We start from the raw sequence: 16915 nt of genomic DNA, 5'->3' as shown, positions 1-16915 counted from the left end.
TCCAATACCAAACAGACTATAGGATTATATTATACTTAAAAAGATATTCAGGTACGAAGACTGTGGAAAAAATGAAGAAAAAAATACATCCCCCACACATCACTGTAAATGACAGAAAAAAAACACGTGTTATAAACTCATTTCCTTTAAATGGGTGATCGTTGCTCTCTAAAAGCAATTTTTATATAACATTTACCAGTCCTTTAGATTTGTACATCTTCATTCTTTTGCTACGTCTGTTGCAAAAGATGCCAATATCTTCATATATGGATAAGTATAAGGAACTAAATAAGTTACATTTCTCCAGCAAGAGTGTACTAGTCAGGCTGCTTTCAATTCTCCCACAATGCTCCCCCCCCCAGCTTCCCCACATCCAGACACGTATGTACATTAATGCATAAACTGATCCTGAGAATGTCACAATCCTAGGGTACAAACAACACGCAGTAATTGCAAAACTTTCCCTTTGTGAACCAGAATTCATGTCTCTAGTGTTTCCGGGTTTAGTTCCAATCCCTGAACAAAATAAACTGCAGAGCATGCAAACTATGTGCTAACTGCAGGCTAGCTGCACGCTAACATGAAGCAGCCATTAACGCTTCACTGTGGGATGATACTGAAAAGGTTAATACATTGCACACTAAACCATGGGTGTTCAACAATTTTCAATATCAGCCCAGCAGGTCCGAAGTTGTCACACTGCAACACAAAAATGGTAATGTGCTGTAATTCTCTATAAGGATGTCACTGGATTGTCAGTATCCAGAAAGCATAAAATGCAGCACTGGGTAGAACAGACACTACCAAAGGAGGGTTTGCAGCATTCGGACAACTAAAATATGCCCAAATCAGTAAGGAGAGCATATTTTTTGTGACTATCTAAATCCAACAACTTTGCTTAGGTATAAAATCAGTGAAGTAGCAAACATCTATAATTGCCATGAAGTAACCTATTCATTTCCAAGCTAATCTGTTTATTTTTTTTTCCTGCAGTATTAGTTTTAGCATTAAAGATGAATGACCACATCTGTCATTCCTCAGCACTCTATGACAGCAGGCAATTTTAGATGTGTAAGGGAAAGGGAAAGATGCAACACTCTGCATAGCGTATGCTGCAAAAATGAAGTAAATCTCACACAGACAGATACTGAACTTACCAAATGGACCCTGAAACTCCCAGTATTTACCTAAGAAACAAAATGCATTGCACACATTAGAATACTTTGGAACCACGTTTTTCACCATGTGTCAGTGAGTCCCAAAGGAAATACACTAAATCATAGTTTTCCAGTTTGAACCTCTTCTTAAGTACAAGTTTGCCCAGAGCACTGTGCTGACCATTTATCAATGTAGCCTCACCTCATTAGGAGTAATGGAGTCATTTTTAAGTATGATCAGGTTTTGTGCACTCTGCCCACTCTGTCCTGTCAGATGCCTCTCAGTCACCACAGCAGAGGGAACCGTTCCTGTTGGCCCACAAGTATTGTAAAACATAAAAGTGTCACTTCCCGATCCTGCAGTTAAGCAAGCCTTATAGCAGTAGGTTTTAGTGAGAGACCCATTGCCCCGCACTTCAATGAAATGGGGCTGTACTTTTAAACCATGAGGCAACCTTGCATCGATGTTGTTGTTGGCCTGCTTGTACAATTCAGCAGGGCACCGTTCTCTGACCCCACAGAAACCTGTACAGCACGAGTCCCCGTACAGACTGTATCTGTAGCACTTGATAACAGTAAGCCCAATGATTGTGAAAAGGAAAACGAAGGAAATGGAGCACAAAGCAATAATGAGATAAAGAGTGATTTCTGAATAATTGCTTGGACTCCTAATGTGCCTTCTTGTATCAGGGATGATTTTGGAAACTCTGTCCACCACAGCAACAGTGATGGCTACTGATGAGGACATCGGTGGCTCTCCATTGTCTCTCACCTCCACCGTCAGGTTGAAAGTAGGTGTGCTCTCCTCCCTCAATTTCCGAGTAGTCCTAATCTCCCCAGTATGGAGCTCTATCCTGAACAAATCTGGATCTGAAGTTTGCACCATGTAGTAGAACAACCAGGCATTTTGTCCTGAGTCCCCATCAATGGCTATTATTTTGGTTACCAAATATCCAGCACGGGCTGAGCGTGGGATCATCTCCAGGGCTGCTGAAGTGTTGGTTGAGGTAGGATACAGAATCTGTGGAGCATGGTCATTCACGTCTACGACATAGATGTAGACAGTGACACTGCTGCTCAGTGATGGGATCCCAGCATCCTGAGCCTGGACAACAACATGGAACTCCCTTAGTGTCTCATAGTCAAAGGATTTAACAGCATACATGTCACCACTGTCAGATTTAATGGTGACATAGGAGGCTGCAGGTAGCCCTTCAATCTCCCCATCCAACAGAGAATAGGATATGTAGGCATTTTCGGCGACATCTGGGTCAGTGGCTTTGATAGTGCAAAGCAAAACTCCAAGGGGGTTGTTCTCAGGGATGTAAACTGAGTACACAGGTTCCTCAAAGAGTGGAGGATTGTCATTGATGTCAGAGATGACCACATGGATCACCTTCTGGGAGGAGAGAGGGGGGCTCCCAGAGTCAGTAGCTGTAACTGTGATGTTGTAGGCTGCTGCTTTCTCACGGTCCAGGTTGCCTTGGGTGATCAACGTGTAGGAGTTCTTGAAAGAGTTGAGCATGAAGGGAAGGCCGGGGGGGATACGCAGGCTCACCTGCTTGTTCAGCCCTGAGTCCTGGTCTGTGACACTCATCAATGCCACCACAGTTCCTGGCTTTGCATCCTCTGGCACTGGGCTGTACAGGGAGGTCAGGACCACCTCAGGAACATTATCATTAGCATCCACAATGTTGACTAGTACTTTGCAATGCCCAGCCATAGAGACAGGGCCTTGGTCAGTGGCTTGCACATAGATCTCATAAGAGGATGCTTCTTCATAATCCAAAGTGCCATTAACCCGCACCTCCCCTGAATGTGGATCCACACGAAAGAGCTGCCTCACCTTCTGTGGGGTATAGCTGCCAAAAGAATAGATCACATCCCCATTGGAGCCCTCATCGGGGTCTGAAGCATTGAGTTTGACAACTAGTGTGCCAGGGGGTGAGTTCTCCAACAGGTTCACGGTGTATGTGGAGCGGTCAAAGGCAGGTGGGTTGTCATTGGTATCCACAACTCGCACAGAGATCTGAGCTGTGCCGGACTTGGGGGGATCCCCACCATCCACAGCAGTGAGCACTAGCTGCAGCAGGGCACTCTGCTCCCGGTCCAGGGGCTGCTGCAGCACAAGTTCCAGGAGCTTGCTGCCACTCTGGAAGCCTTTAAGGTCCAGGGCAAAGTGGTGGCTGGGGCTCAGCTGGTAGCTCTGCACAGAGTTGGTGCCCACATCAGGGTCCTGAGCACTCTCGATGTGGAAGCGGGCACCGGGCACGGCAGACTCACTGATCTCCAGCCGGTAATCCTGGCGGGGAAAGCGGGGTGCATTGTCATTGATGTCCAGCACCTCTACCTCCACATTGTGTACCTCGATGGGCTGCTCGATGACCAGCTCCAGGCTGAGGAAGCAGGTGGGGCTCAGCTCGCAGAGCACCTCTCGGTCCATGCGCTCCCGCACCAGCAGAGCCCCGCGGCCCAGCTCCAGCTCCAGGTACTGCCGACCGCTGCCCGAAGTGAGCCGCGCTCCCCTCTCCGCCAGCCGCCGCGGATCCACGCCCAGGTCGCTCGCCACGTTGCCCACGAAAGCGCCGTGAGGCAGCTCCTCCCGCACCGAGTAGCGGAGCGGCCCGCCCGCCGTCCGCCCGCTGCTCAGCCCCAGCAGCAGCAGCAGCGGCAGGCCCAGCGCCACCGCCCCACCGCGGCTCCGCCGAGCCGCCGCCGCCATAGCCGGGGGGTGGGAAGCCGCCAGAGCCGCCTCGCCCGGCCCTGGCCCGGCCTCACGCCCCGCCGCCCGGCCGCCTCATGCGAGCGGCGAGCAGCAGCCGCCGGCCGCCGCCGGCAGCCCGGCCCATGCTCGGAGGCTGTCCGAGGCGGCGGCTCCGAACTCTCTCCCTCCGGCGGCTCCGAGGAGGAAGAAGAGGAAGAGAAGGCGGAGGAGGAGGAAGGAGGAGGGACCGGGACTCGCCGGATCCGCTTTCTACTGCTCCAGCTGCCGCGCGGGCGGAGGCGGGGGAGGACGTTAAGCCGCGGCTGGCTCCGGTTCAGAACCGCGGCCGCGAACAGCGGCTCCGCGGCGGGAGGGGCGCGCTCCGCTTCAGCACCGCGGGATGGACAGCGCTCCGTGCGCCGCGCTCCTATCCCTGAGACCGCGCTCCGCTCCGCTCCGCCGCGCCGGCCCGGGGCCCGGTCCCGCGGGGGAAGGCGTGCGGCCGAACCCCGATCCCCCAGCGGCCCCGGCCTCACCCACGTGTTGCCGCCCCTCCGAGCGCCGGGCCCTTCGGTGCCGGTTAGCTGCCGCTGAGGAGGGAGGGGAGCGGTCCGACCGTGCCCAGCCGCACAGCCCCTCGCCTCCGCCCCGGTATCGCTGCTGAAGCTTCGGGGGTGCGGGGCGGGCCTCCAGCCGCCTGCACTTCTGGACCTGCTGCTGCAGTGCTAAAATGCATCCGCCTGGGAGAGTTAAATCAGCGCAGGGCGCCGAAAAAAACCGGGCCTCCAGCCAAGACTGGTGCCGTCTGTGTGCTGCTGCTGCAGTGGGTTTGACGACCTCTTTCTCGAAGACCTGCCCCTCTGCTCCCTCGGAGATTCATCTTCGCTGCAGCACCGTTCCTCTGCCCAGCCCCTGCGGGTCCCCTCGCCCTCCTTTCCCCCTTGCTGCAGCCCTGCCAGTTGTTGGGCTAGAGGAATTCTGCAGGTAACACCCACGCATTCTGAGCGTTTAAGGTGGGCTTCAGCTTCCCACCAATGCAAGAGACAGGTTCAAGTTGATCGAGCGTGACCGGAGAAAAGATGAAGAAGTGCAATACGAACTGTTTTCCAGTTACTGTTTTATCTTCCTATAGCCTCACATTGGATGACTGACAAGAAGTGGAGCAACAAAATTCAACCAACTCAGCAGTGGGGGGAGAAGGCATTGCAGCTGCAATACGTTTTTACCCCAATGTCACATATCATAGCGAAGGCAATAAACCTAAGTATACATTCTTACAACACATAAGTCACAAAGCTGATGTATTTATGGAGACAAATCACTAGACATAATCCTCTAGGGCTGCATGTTGTACCTATTAACCAGTGCAGGATTCCTCTTGTTTACCCAATCAGATCTTTTGGAATTACTAGCACGTCTCTCCTGGATGGGGTTGGTCTATCAAAGGCAACAGTGCACTTCAATGTTCAGCCAAAATCCTTCTCATTGCCCTCTCATGGGTCTGGGCACTTGTCCCAACGCAGAGTGATTTTTGAGAGCACAAGCTTACACTGTGAATCCCAAAGGTTTTTACTACAATGTACCTGATGCACAAACCCTTGAGAACAATTGTCCTAATTCTGACTCAGCACTGCTGAGATTACAGTCTAGCAGCTTTTAACTGTAACCATTATTATCAGAGAGAAATATTAGAGACAACATCAAGAGTAGAATCACCTTATTTACATTTAATACGGATGTGTTGAGTTACTTTTCAATGCCATTTTTCTGGGCAAAACATTTGTCTTCATATTCATTCTAATATGCCCAGCACTCCAGGGTCTGCAAATATCATGTTGGAAGTACCCTACTTAGCTTTTTTAGGAACATAATTGTAGTTCCATGCAGAGCAAGAAGGGCAGATGGAGAAGCAAAGTACCTAGAACATCTGGAAATCTGCCTACTTAATCCAGTGGTCTAAACAGGAGTCAAACACTTAAAAAAAAAAAAAAAAGGCTTAAAATGTTTGCCTAGCTACCCACTTTCAAGATCACAATGTTCACAGATTCAGAATAAAATGCCTAATAGCCAGATGGAACAAACCAATTAAACAATAGAAAGTCCAAATTTGCTTCTTTTCTTTATATATGCATCTATTTTTCTCATTTTGAAATTTTTGAATTTGTAGTATCCTTGGATTATGTGGCTACATGTCAAAACAGCTCACAGTCAACATATGAAACAGAACAGATACACCCTCAGTTTTTCAGACAAGCAAATATTGGCACATCCAGACAGGACACGGAGCATCTCTGTCCCACATCTCCCAAGTGTACCGGTACAAAGTCCTTTAACAAACATGCATTACACCAAAAGACATGGCAACATGTTAGGCCCTGCTTTAAGAAGTACTATAGTAGAAATTTTCTCATGAACAAACAGTGCCCTTGGTAAGAGGCAGTGCAAAACAAAACCCACCTCTGTGGGCAAGTTTCCCTTTCTCATTGCTCCTAGACCCCTTCTGATACACACTGAGGCTTGTCTCTAGTGCATTCCGGCTGGGTACCTCAGCAAGAGACACCCTGTGAATGCTTAAATACTGCCCATCACTATCTGCATGCTATCTAGGCTCATCTCATACAGCCATGGAATCATTAAGGTTGGAAAAGACCTCAAAGATCATCTATTCCAATTGTCCACCTACCACTAATATTGCCCATTAAACTATGTTCCTAAGTACTACACCTCCAGGGATTCTATCCCTTTGTGAACAGCCAGCACTGTGCACATCCAAAATATTGTAAAGCACCACAGAATGTAAAAACAAACAAAAATAACTCATACATAACAAAACTACTCTAAAAAAATGTTCCACAGGATTTTAATTCTCTTCAAACATGTTTCAAAATCTCAGGGTCAAGTTCCTACAAGATTTTTCATCTGGCCTCTGCAATTTTTTAGGTCTTGTAGAATCAATAAAATTAAAACTGATTATTACTGTAGCTTGGCTGATACACACTATATACTGTACTTGGCCTTAGGTTGTGCCAGGGTAAATATAGGTTGGATATCAGGAAGCAGTTCTTTACAGAAAAGGTTGTTAAGCACTGGAATAGGCTCCCCAGGGAGGTGGTTGAATCACCATCCCTGGATGTGTTTAAAAACCATTTGGATGTAATGCTCAGGGACATGATTTAGCAGAGGGTTGTTAGAATTAGGGTAGTATGGCAAGCGTGATTGGACTTGATGATCTTTAAGGTCTTTTCTAACTTGAGTGATTCTACGACTCATCTTTACTAGCACTGTACAAATGTAACAGTCTTTCTTAAAATACTAGCTTTCCGTTGTTTTGGCTGACCACACAGTTTTTAAGTGACATACTGAAACCTCTTCTACTCTGATTCAGTGTCCCCTGAGTTATTTTGAATCTACACAGAATTCATCAATGGCCACAACAATTTCAGGTATTTCCACCAGCTTCAGTGGGAATGCTGAGTCAGTCCTGCAGATATTAGGCTTTAATTCAGGAAAAACTATCATAGAAAAACACCTCAGGGTTTGGTCTGTAGTAATACAGATTTGTACAGTGAAAGGCAAAAATGGAAACACAGAAACATAATTTCAGTTCCAGCTTTGAAAAGTTTTGGGGCTTTGAAACCTGGAGCTGTGCTTTCCAGAAATTTCTTGAAATTTCATAAAACTCCAAATTCTGAAATACCTTAAAAATCACTAAATAAAAATGTTTCCAGGACTTCAGAACAGAAGTCACAGAAGAAAGAACATCAGAATCTGTCCCCGCAGAGGAAACAAACAAACAAACAGACAAACAAACAAACAAACAGCTAATAAAACATCCTAGGCCAAAAATCCATTTGCTGACAACTCTGACAATCCCTGAAGTGACTGGCTACAACCTGCATGTTGTATCTGCATACTCAGGCTGTTGGGCTTCACTGACACAAAAATTGCACCACCATGTTTTGCTCAGTTAAATCAAATGGGATTGGTCCTTTGATGTGAGCACAAACATGGGGGTAGAAAAGAACACACTGATTTTACGAAGTTCCTCAGAAGTAAATTAAGTTAATTAGGTAGCTACGAGTTACGTCGTAAGACAGTAATACATTGATATATATATATGTATATAAAGAACTGATTAAGTGTAGAAAGTCATAACATTTCTATGCAAGCCTCTCTTGAAATCTTACTATATATAGGTATACCTGAATTAGTAGCAGTATAACACAATGTCACAAAAATATTTCTGTGCAGATATTTCTCATGGGAGTGATCCAACTATAAATGGATACAGTTTTGAACTTACTGAGGGCCCTAGAAGTTCATCTATTTCAAATCACACCCACACAAGAAACAACTTTATACAGCAATATAACTAGAATCACCTAGATTTGCTTGATCTGTTCTCTTTTATTCATTGAAGAGCTCTTCCTCTGGCTATTTTTGTATCTCTCACAAAGTAGAAGAAAAGAGATGTTGGAAAATAGGAACATGAGACCATACACCGTGTTAACTGAAGAACTGCAAGGAATTTGGACACCTAAAAAGATATTTTGCTTCTCTGCAAATAAGTTCACCTTCACTAAAGCAAATCCTTAAAACCTGACATCCAATGACTCAATGTTGTGACAAAGCTCCTTTCTGAACTTCTGGGAAGTCACAGATCCGAGAACCAGGCTCTAGATTTTTGCACGTAGTTTCCTCATTACATACTCTTTAGCAACAAGAGATTATTTTAGTAACCACACTATGCTCTTGGCATACACAATTCCTGCCTGCAGATAAAGAAGTGTGCAAAAAAAAGAAAAATAGAGACAAGTCTAGAGAATCCATTAACCAGAAGGTAAGCTATGTAATTCTGTAGAAAACCCTAGATTTTCTCTGCATGTGCCCACTTGCAGTGCCTACAGTTTGTCTGCTTTGCTTAGAATTAAATCAAGTCAAGAGGAAAGGCACAGTTATCAGTCATAGGGCCAATTATGTCAACCACAATGGAAAACAACATCCATAAACAGTAAGGGAATGACTCCTTATAGACAGTTTTCCAGGGAGGTGCTGGACTACAGCACCTTCTAGCTGATGAGCACTCTGGACACTAGGGATACACACTAATTCTTCAGTCCAACTCCCTGTTTCACTTCGCACCCTTGTGATTCTGGAATACTTCTGCACTTAAATTTATGTCCCCCACCCACATGTACATCTTCTCTGAAGGAAACAATGTAGAGGGCCTAACATCGTTTCTGGAGACTCCTCATATCTCAAGTACTATCTGATCAGGAAAATGGCACCTAGGATGATTAGGCAATGTAAAGACAGGAGCAAAAAGGGTCCAGTGATCTTCCATCAGTCTTCCATCCAGTCTACATGAGCTCAGAGATCCCAATGAGAGCAAGTAGGAATAGAGCCACCAATCAACCCTTCAAACAAAGCCCTGCAGTTGAACCACACCTGGTCTTTTTTCTGTGTATGGGGTTTTCTGAAGACATGGGATGCTCCCTCTTCCTAAACATACTGCAAAATGACTTCCTGAGGCAATGTAAACTTCTTGTTTCTACAACCAATTTCTTTGCTTCTTTGTTTCAGTCATATTCTGCACTTGAATTCTTTGCTGACAAGTGATCGTCTTACATGCAGCTTGCCTCCCCTTTGTTTGGAATAGGTATCATGCCAAATTGCTCAGCTGGATTTACTCTGTTCTTTCATATCCTCCCATCAATCTATTTTTCACCACTGGTATAAAAAACTGGTGAGACTTTTTTGTATCACAGACATCTGAAACCAGACTATGTAAAACACTGCTCTTATGGGAATCAGGGCTGCTAAACAGCCAGAAAAAATCCTGCTTGTATTTAGATCATAATTTCTTTCCAGTGGCATATTTGACGCTATTTTGGAGAATTGCATGTAAAGAAAAAGAGATGGTGAATTGGGGTATAGAGAAGAAGGATTTGTGTCACAAACCTGAATTTAGACAAATCACTGAGAAAATACATACAGCAAGTATATAAACAAAATGCTTCATTACTACTCAAGGTTTTCAGTTAATAATTCCTGACTTGTAATCTAAAATGTAAGGATGGTTATCTCTCTGTCTCATTCTGTTTGTCTTCTGCAATATTTCTTCTGATAAATACAAATCTTTCCAGTAACTTTTGGAATAACTGGCACATACTGTGCCATTCTAACTGAAAATAAATTAACCACTTGGATGTGGATAGAATAATTTCCACCACTGTAAAGTTGGTTAGTGATTTTCTTTACCTATATTATGCTTCTTTCTAGTCTCTTCCATCATCTATGTCAGTCTTTCATACATACTTTGATTTTTTATCTCAAGCCATCAGCAGTACATTCCAGCTCAGTGATCTGATTGTAAGACATCTTCTACTCCATAAACAAACTTCTTCCAGATCATTATCATTATTAACATCTATAAATATTTAAAGGGTTGGATTCACGTGTTTTAAATTATTCTTTTTATACATGACCACTGAGTTCAAGTCTCTGCTGCTGACTCCTTAGCTCTGCTAACTCATCCAAGGTGGACTGGCAGGTCTAAAACTGTCACTGTTGTCTTCATGTTCACAGACTGGTACTTAAACTCATCCTTCTCTTCTGTGTTTTCCAACCTATCTATTCTCCTTGAATATTTGTTCCATACATTTTGTTTTCTTTTTCATACTACTAGTGACAGTAGTAATCTTGTCTTTTCTTTCCAGAAAATATTCTCCTCTCTTTATGTTGCTTTCCCTTATTTTTTCTTCTTCAGCTTCCTAAGACTTTATGTTTGTCCTTCTGGATATATGAGTAATTGATGGTGTTCCAAAACAATGCTGATAAGGAATGCTGATGCCTCCTTTTCCCTTCATTTTTGTCTACATACTTAGGATAAAGTGGAAAGCTAAGCACCAAACAGCAGCACTGAAACAATGAAAACTGAGATCTAGGTGTAAAAATAGAGAGAGAGAATCAAAAATACAGGCAAGGAGTAATATGAGGAACAGTCAGTCACCTTATTCACTGACAGCACTTTCATCAGAGTCTGTGAGTGCTTCTCATTTATTAGCAAAAGAGTTCAAGTTTGCATTACAAAAGACTATATGAGTAGCTAAATGCTGTTGTATTCACTCCTTTAAAGACACAGAGTGATTTATATCTATTAAATTTATTTCTGCTCCCTGCTTATTCCTGTGTCAATTAGTAGTTAACCATCTAAAGCCTGAAATGTTCTCATTCGAATCTGAAAAGGAGCTGGCAATCAAGTGGGTTGGTTTTCACAGTTTTAATGATGACCTAAGTTTGTCTTTCAGCATGTTCTAAGTATTTACTGTCAATGCCCTAACTATAAACTGTACATCTTGTGCTAGATCAGATTTTGCTTTTTCAAATGTCAATTCCATGTCCTTCAACTATACTCTCAGTTCTTGTCCTACTGCTCACCTAATGACTTTTACAGATTTATTGCATTTCCTAAAAGCGTTTCCATAAATTCCATTGTTCTGTAGAAGTATATCAAATTAGAAATGATAAAAGAGATAAAAGTGTATCATAAGCTTTACTTCTGATGTTTTATTTATTGACCCTCATGTGTGGGTAATCATACTGAATTCAGATCCACAAAGCAGCGCACACACACACACACACACACACACACACTAAAAACTCCATAATTACAACCTCCTTTCCTTAGTGGAGTTACTGTGCTGACAGTAAAGTAGCAAGATCACCACTTGTACAGGACACTTGACTCATGCTTTTGATATTCAAAGATACCTTCACTGCAACTCTCTTCTATTTGCCTGCTTAAATGATCTTAAATACTTCAGGTTACCAAAAATACAACAGACCTTCTCCTGGTTAAATAAGGAAAACAGAAGTAAATCTATATATACACAACACTAGTAGAATCATGCATTAACGTGTTCCACTGGGCTGCAAATACCAAGTGTAGTTTCTTAGCAAAACAGATTTAAGTGCCACTCCAGTCCCAACCTGACAACTTCAACATAGCTTAAATGGTTTGTGTTCATTTCCTCTACCTAAATGTATTCCAATATGCTTTCAACATGCTGCCTGCAGTCACTCCAAACAGATCAAGACCTGAGAAGTCTAACATGCACAATGTGAAAATGGATTATGCAATGGTTACAATGAAGAATTTTTCACATTGCTCAAATTTCTTGGAGTAGCTGAGAGTGACAGGTCTGCCTTTTCTTCCTCTCCTTCACACTTCCACTCCAAAGCTATATGGAGGTCAGCACCAAGCTACAAGTGTCTGTTCCAAACTTTGAGATTCTTACACAGCAGTGATCTACAGTTTCCTCCTAAAGCGAAGTATGTAAAACAGCACCGAATGAGGAAGGACATATTTTCTCCATTTAATATCAAAGCATACTAACATACATGCCCTGCATGTCAGCAATTTCTCAAATTATGAGAACAAATCATACTTCGGCAGAATTTTAAATTCTTGGAGTGACAATTTTCAGGGCTGCATTTGAGGATTACCCATGTAATTGCTGTTTTCTTGATGTTAGAACAAATCAACATTAGATTTACCATGTTACCATAAAGTGATTGATCGAGAAACTCAGACACAAGTTGGAGTGTTAGAAAGTATGCATTCCTCTATATCAGCACTGGATGGATGGGAGATACTCTCCTCCTATCATGCATGTCTTGCACATAAAGTTCTTCAGTTTATATACATTCAGAGCCCTCTCTGAGGTACATACATACTCCATACAAAGACTTGAACCCTTCTTATTTCTATAAAGTCTCAGGAATCTCCTTTATCTATTCAAAACAAAGTCTTACAGAACCTCCCTTATCTATTCTACACTACAAAAACATAGACCCTTCCCATCATCTAAACAAACAACAAGGTTTTCCATTAAGGGTCTTGTCAAGCTACAACTTGCATTAACCAGAAAAAGAAATCATTAATGAAAAACCTTCTAAAAAAAAGTGGGCCAAATCATCACCTCTAGCCCTGGCTATAGCTCTCAAGCACAATCCCCACAATTTCTGCAGTCAGAGCCTCAGTCATCACTGCAGTATTGCTTCAAAGTATAACCAGCTATGTATCAGATCACTTCTTTGCTGCAGAATGGATGAACAACTGAAAGAGAACCAAAGTGTTGCTCAGGTCTTCTAGAGCTCCCTACAACCATCACAGGCTGTATACAGGCAGTATTTAGCATACCTGCTATGATATAAGAGCCACATATTACATGGATGTTTTGTTTCTCCATGTTTATTACCAGCCTTTCACAGCTTCCTCTGCATTAGCATTTTTAAGGTAATTCTCTATATGGTGAGAAGGAAGAAACTTACCTTGTGATAAAATTATGGGGGAAAGCCTCCATCACAGAAGTCAACTAACTTTTAGCTGGGGAAGACTTTGCCCAGTAACATGGCCAAGTAACCAATAACCCTTCATCCCATCAGCCTTGTGGCTGAGCTGCAGATCTCAGGCTGCAGTTCTGATATACATGCTACAGTCTTCAGTATATTGACAGAAAATAAAAACTCTTTAGCTATTTAACAAAGCAGCTGATAGCCATAAAAGAAGCAGGAGCATACTGCAGCACCGGCCCCATAAAACATACTGACTCTGTGAGGATTTTTATGAGATCAGTAATCCAATGGCTGCTGCTCCGCAGCTTTCCATAGTTCATTTCTGTCCAGGAATGGCTGAGCAGGGAAAGTAGGGCAGGAAAATGTTTCATTTTTGTTTGCTAAGTTCTCAGCAGACATTTCTGAGCTTAGAAGATTTTACTTCAAATCCTATTAAGAAAAAAAAAAATGCCTAAACTGTGTTGTGCTTGGGCTATTTTTAACGTAAAACCACATCCATGATGAGAACAATGTTTTTATTGCAGATTCTGCTGGTATTATCTCACCTCAGGACAAGACCCATTGATTTTCTTACTCAGCACAACCAAGAACAGCTTTTTGACCCTGGCTTACACCCTCTGCCAACTACTTCATTTTACATTTTTGTTTCTCTTTGGTGTCCTTTAGCACTCTGAGACCTCACTCTTCCCTGCCCCAACCTTCCCCCTGAGTAGCCATGCAAAAGTTGGTTCTCTTTTCCCCTCCTCACGTGTATGTTCCAGCCATTTTGTGCTCTTTACTCCTCCTTGGCAGTATTAGTCATACTTTGCCCCTAATAAGGTTATCAAAACAGCACATCAATTTGAGTCTAACTTTGCACTTACAAGCAGTATCTGATAACATGCCAATAATGCTGTGCACAAGCCCAGAAACAATTTTGCTTTATCACTTCTTATGAAGACTGTACCAAAAGTTTTAGTTAATTACCTATAATGAATCTGAGTTTTTCCTTTCTGTAATCCTTCAGATTTCATCTGTCCCCATTTACTATCTTTTATGTTAGATGTAGAAATTTGACTAAAAGAAAGGACTAAGGTTAGTATGACTGAGGAATGAATACAAATGTGTACACGTGTGAAAGCACTCAAAGAAACACAAAAGGACTAACAGGAAAAGTGGGCATTAATTGCTGCAGAGCACCCTATGTGGGATTTCATTCAAATGAATGAAGGGGAACAAAACGACCTGAGGTAAGTTACCAGGAAGGTGGAGAGGAGAATTGGAGCCTTAAAATATACTGAGGAGGAGAACAACATAAATGTAGAGTTAAATAATTTAACCTAAGAATTCCAGGGAGGTAAGACAAAATACTGAGACAGAAGATCCCAAAAAGAAGAGAAAGAGGTAGTGGTGAATGGACCATAGAAAATACAAGAACTGTAATGTCTCAGACAAAATTAGCAAAGGATTTGACAGCATGATGCTGCACAGGCTGACAGGTCTAGGTGAAAGAGCAATCAAGTTATTAAGGAGATGTCAGAAAGCTGCTGACCACAGCTGCCCAGATCAGAGCCTGTACCAAGCTTCAGAAATGCTGAGATAGCTCTGTTCAGATTGACTGCTGCAACAAGCTCACCTCTGATGCAGCAAATAAGAGCACCTGAGACTGAGACCTTAGAAGGAGATGCAAAGGAAAGAGAAGATGCAAGGTAAGTGGTGGGTGGATGATGACCAAAAGCCCAGAGGAAAGAATGAAAAACAGAAGATCTCATGCAGTAACAAGAAGATAAAGCTCGCTGGAGCTGAATTAGGAGTTTTGAAAATAAGGCAAGACAAAAGCAAGCTATGTGCTCATCACACAGAGATGCCATTCAGAGAGACCTAGACAGGCAGAGCAGTGGGCCCCATGGGTACCCCATGAGGTTCAGTAAGTCCAAGTGCAGGGTCATGTACCTGGATCATGGCAACCACCACTGTCAGTACAAGCTGGGGATGACAAGACAGAGTATAGCCCTGCAGAAAAGAGCCTGGGGGTACTGCTGGATGGCAGCTGGACATGAGCCAGCAGTATGTCCTTGCAGACCAGAGAGCCAACCATACCTTGGGCTGCATCTGAAACAACATTGCCAGCAGGGTGAAGGAGGGAATCCGCCCCTCTGATCTGAGCTGAGAGACCTCACCTGGAGTTGCTGCATTCAGATGGGGAGTGCTCAGCACAGGAGAGACACGAATCTGTTGGAGAGCATTCAGAGGAGAGCCACAAAAATGCTCCCAGGGATAGAAATCCTCTCTGTGAGGACAGACTGAGAGAGCTGGGGTTGTGCAGCATGGAGCCTCTAGTGGGACCCAATAGCAGCCTTTCAGGATTTAAATGGGGGCTATAAGAAAGATGGGGGACAGACTCTTTAGCAGGTTCTGTTGTGATAGGACGAGGGGAAATGGTTTCAAACAAAAAGAGGAAAGATCTAGATTGGATATAAGGAAGAAGTTTTTTACAATAACAGTGGTGAAGCACAAGAACAGGGTATCCAGAAAGGTGGTGGTGCCCTGTCAGTAGAGACAACCAAGGTCATACTGGGTGGGTTCTGAGTAACCTCACCTATCTGTGCATGTCCCTGTTAACAGCAAGGGAGCTGAACTAGATGACCTTTAAGTGCCCCTTCCAACTCAAAGATTCTATGATTCTAAGACAGTGACAGAAACAGCTGTTTGTGCCATAAAAGCATAAATTAATGAGAACTGTGTTCTATTCACTGTTAGATTGAGGGCTTCATGATTTTTGGCAAGTGTCTTAATTGCTACTTAAAATGTCAGCAGTATCTGGGCTCAAGAGGGTACTGAAAGGCTTATGGCAGTACTACAGAGGACATGTGGATATTCTCAAGGAAGAAGGTACATATACATATGTATAATTTATTATTTGTAATGGGTGCTGAATGGAGAAAACTGTTTTCTAAGTACACAAAGCATATCTGTTTTCTATATTCTTTTCAGAATTCTTACAATGTCAGTGGCACCAAACTACTCACATTTCAACTTTAGGAAAAGTTCAGTATTCCCTTCCTCCAGAGCAAGATTCTTTACTGAATAGTTCAAAGTGGTTTACATAGTAAAATATTCTTCTAAAAGCTAGGATGTATTTGGTACTTAGAACTGTCTAGTTCTAGAATATTAATGCAGATTTGCCTCATGCATTTTGCATAGATTATATAAATTAATAGGGAAATACATATTTTTTTACAATGATGGAAGCTTCATATTGTTGTCTACCTGTTCCTATAACAGCAGGCAATGGCACTGTGGTTTTGAACACAGAAAAAGACAAAGAGATGTTTGGAAAGACAAGGAGGCACAGCCCTATCAGTGTTCCCATTCTTAAGATAGTTACTTCTGAAAACTTAACACCATAGTTATCTTCTTGCTGAATAAATACAGAGTAATCTTGACATTGCATTCCCATTAAATTTCAGCTCCTTTTCAGCCCTTCATTGAAGAATTTAAGACCACCCACACTAAGGACTCCACCAAGTATTGGTGGGTTATTTTCTGGGTTTTGTGCTGCTGCAGTACAAAAACCTTTATATTTTTCAGTCTTGATGAAAACAAAGTATCTCCACTCAAGAAAAAAACATCAGAAGGAATAAGATATTTGGTTTCTAAGCTACCAAATAGTTTACCTGTTTTGTTCCACTGTGGTAGTTGTCCAATTACAGTA

General features: G+C 43.0%; 1 protein-coding gene across 2 annotated transcripts in view; it reads right to left on the bottom strand.

Annotated features, from left to right (window-relative positions):
- Window positions 1-16915, bottom strand: part of LOC136047373 (protocadherin alpha-C2-like) — a 96942-nt gene that overhangs the window by 43013 nt on the left and 37014 nt on the right. The window contains exon 1 of one of the 2 annotated variants that reach the window (XM_065734416.1): window positions 1360-3879. The exons of the other annotated variant lie outside the window; for it this stretch is intronic. Coding sequence (XP_065590488.1) covers window positions 1360-3879 — 2520 coding nt within the window. Of the gene's footprint in view, window positions 1-1359; window positions 3880-16915 lie in introns of those variants that run through there. 2 annotated transcript variants of the gene reach the window in all.

Source organism: Cyrtonyx montezumae, unplaced genomic scaffold, assembly GCF_038088225.1.
Source record: "Cyrtonyx montezumae isolate F1298 unplaced genomic scaffold, pur_monq_1.0 scaffold_18, whole genome shotgun sequence".
Lineage (NCBI taxonomy): Eukaryota > Metazoa > Chordata > Aves > Galliformes > Odontophoridae > Cyrtonyx > Cyrtonyx montezumae.
The sequence above is the reverse complement of the archived record's forward strand: the minus strand, read 5'-3'. Positions and strand labels throughout refer to the sequence as shown.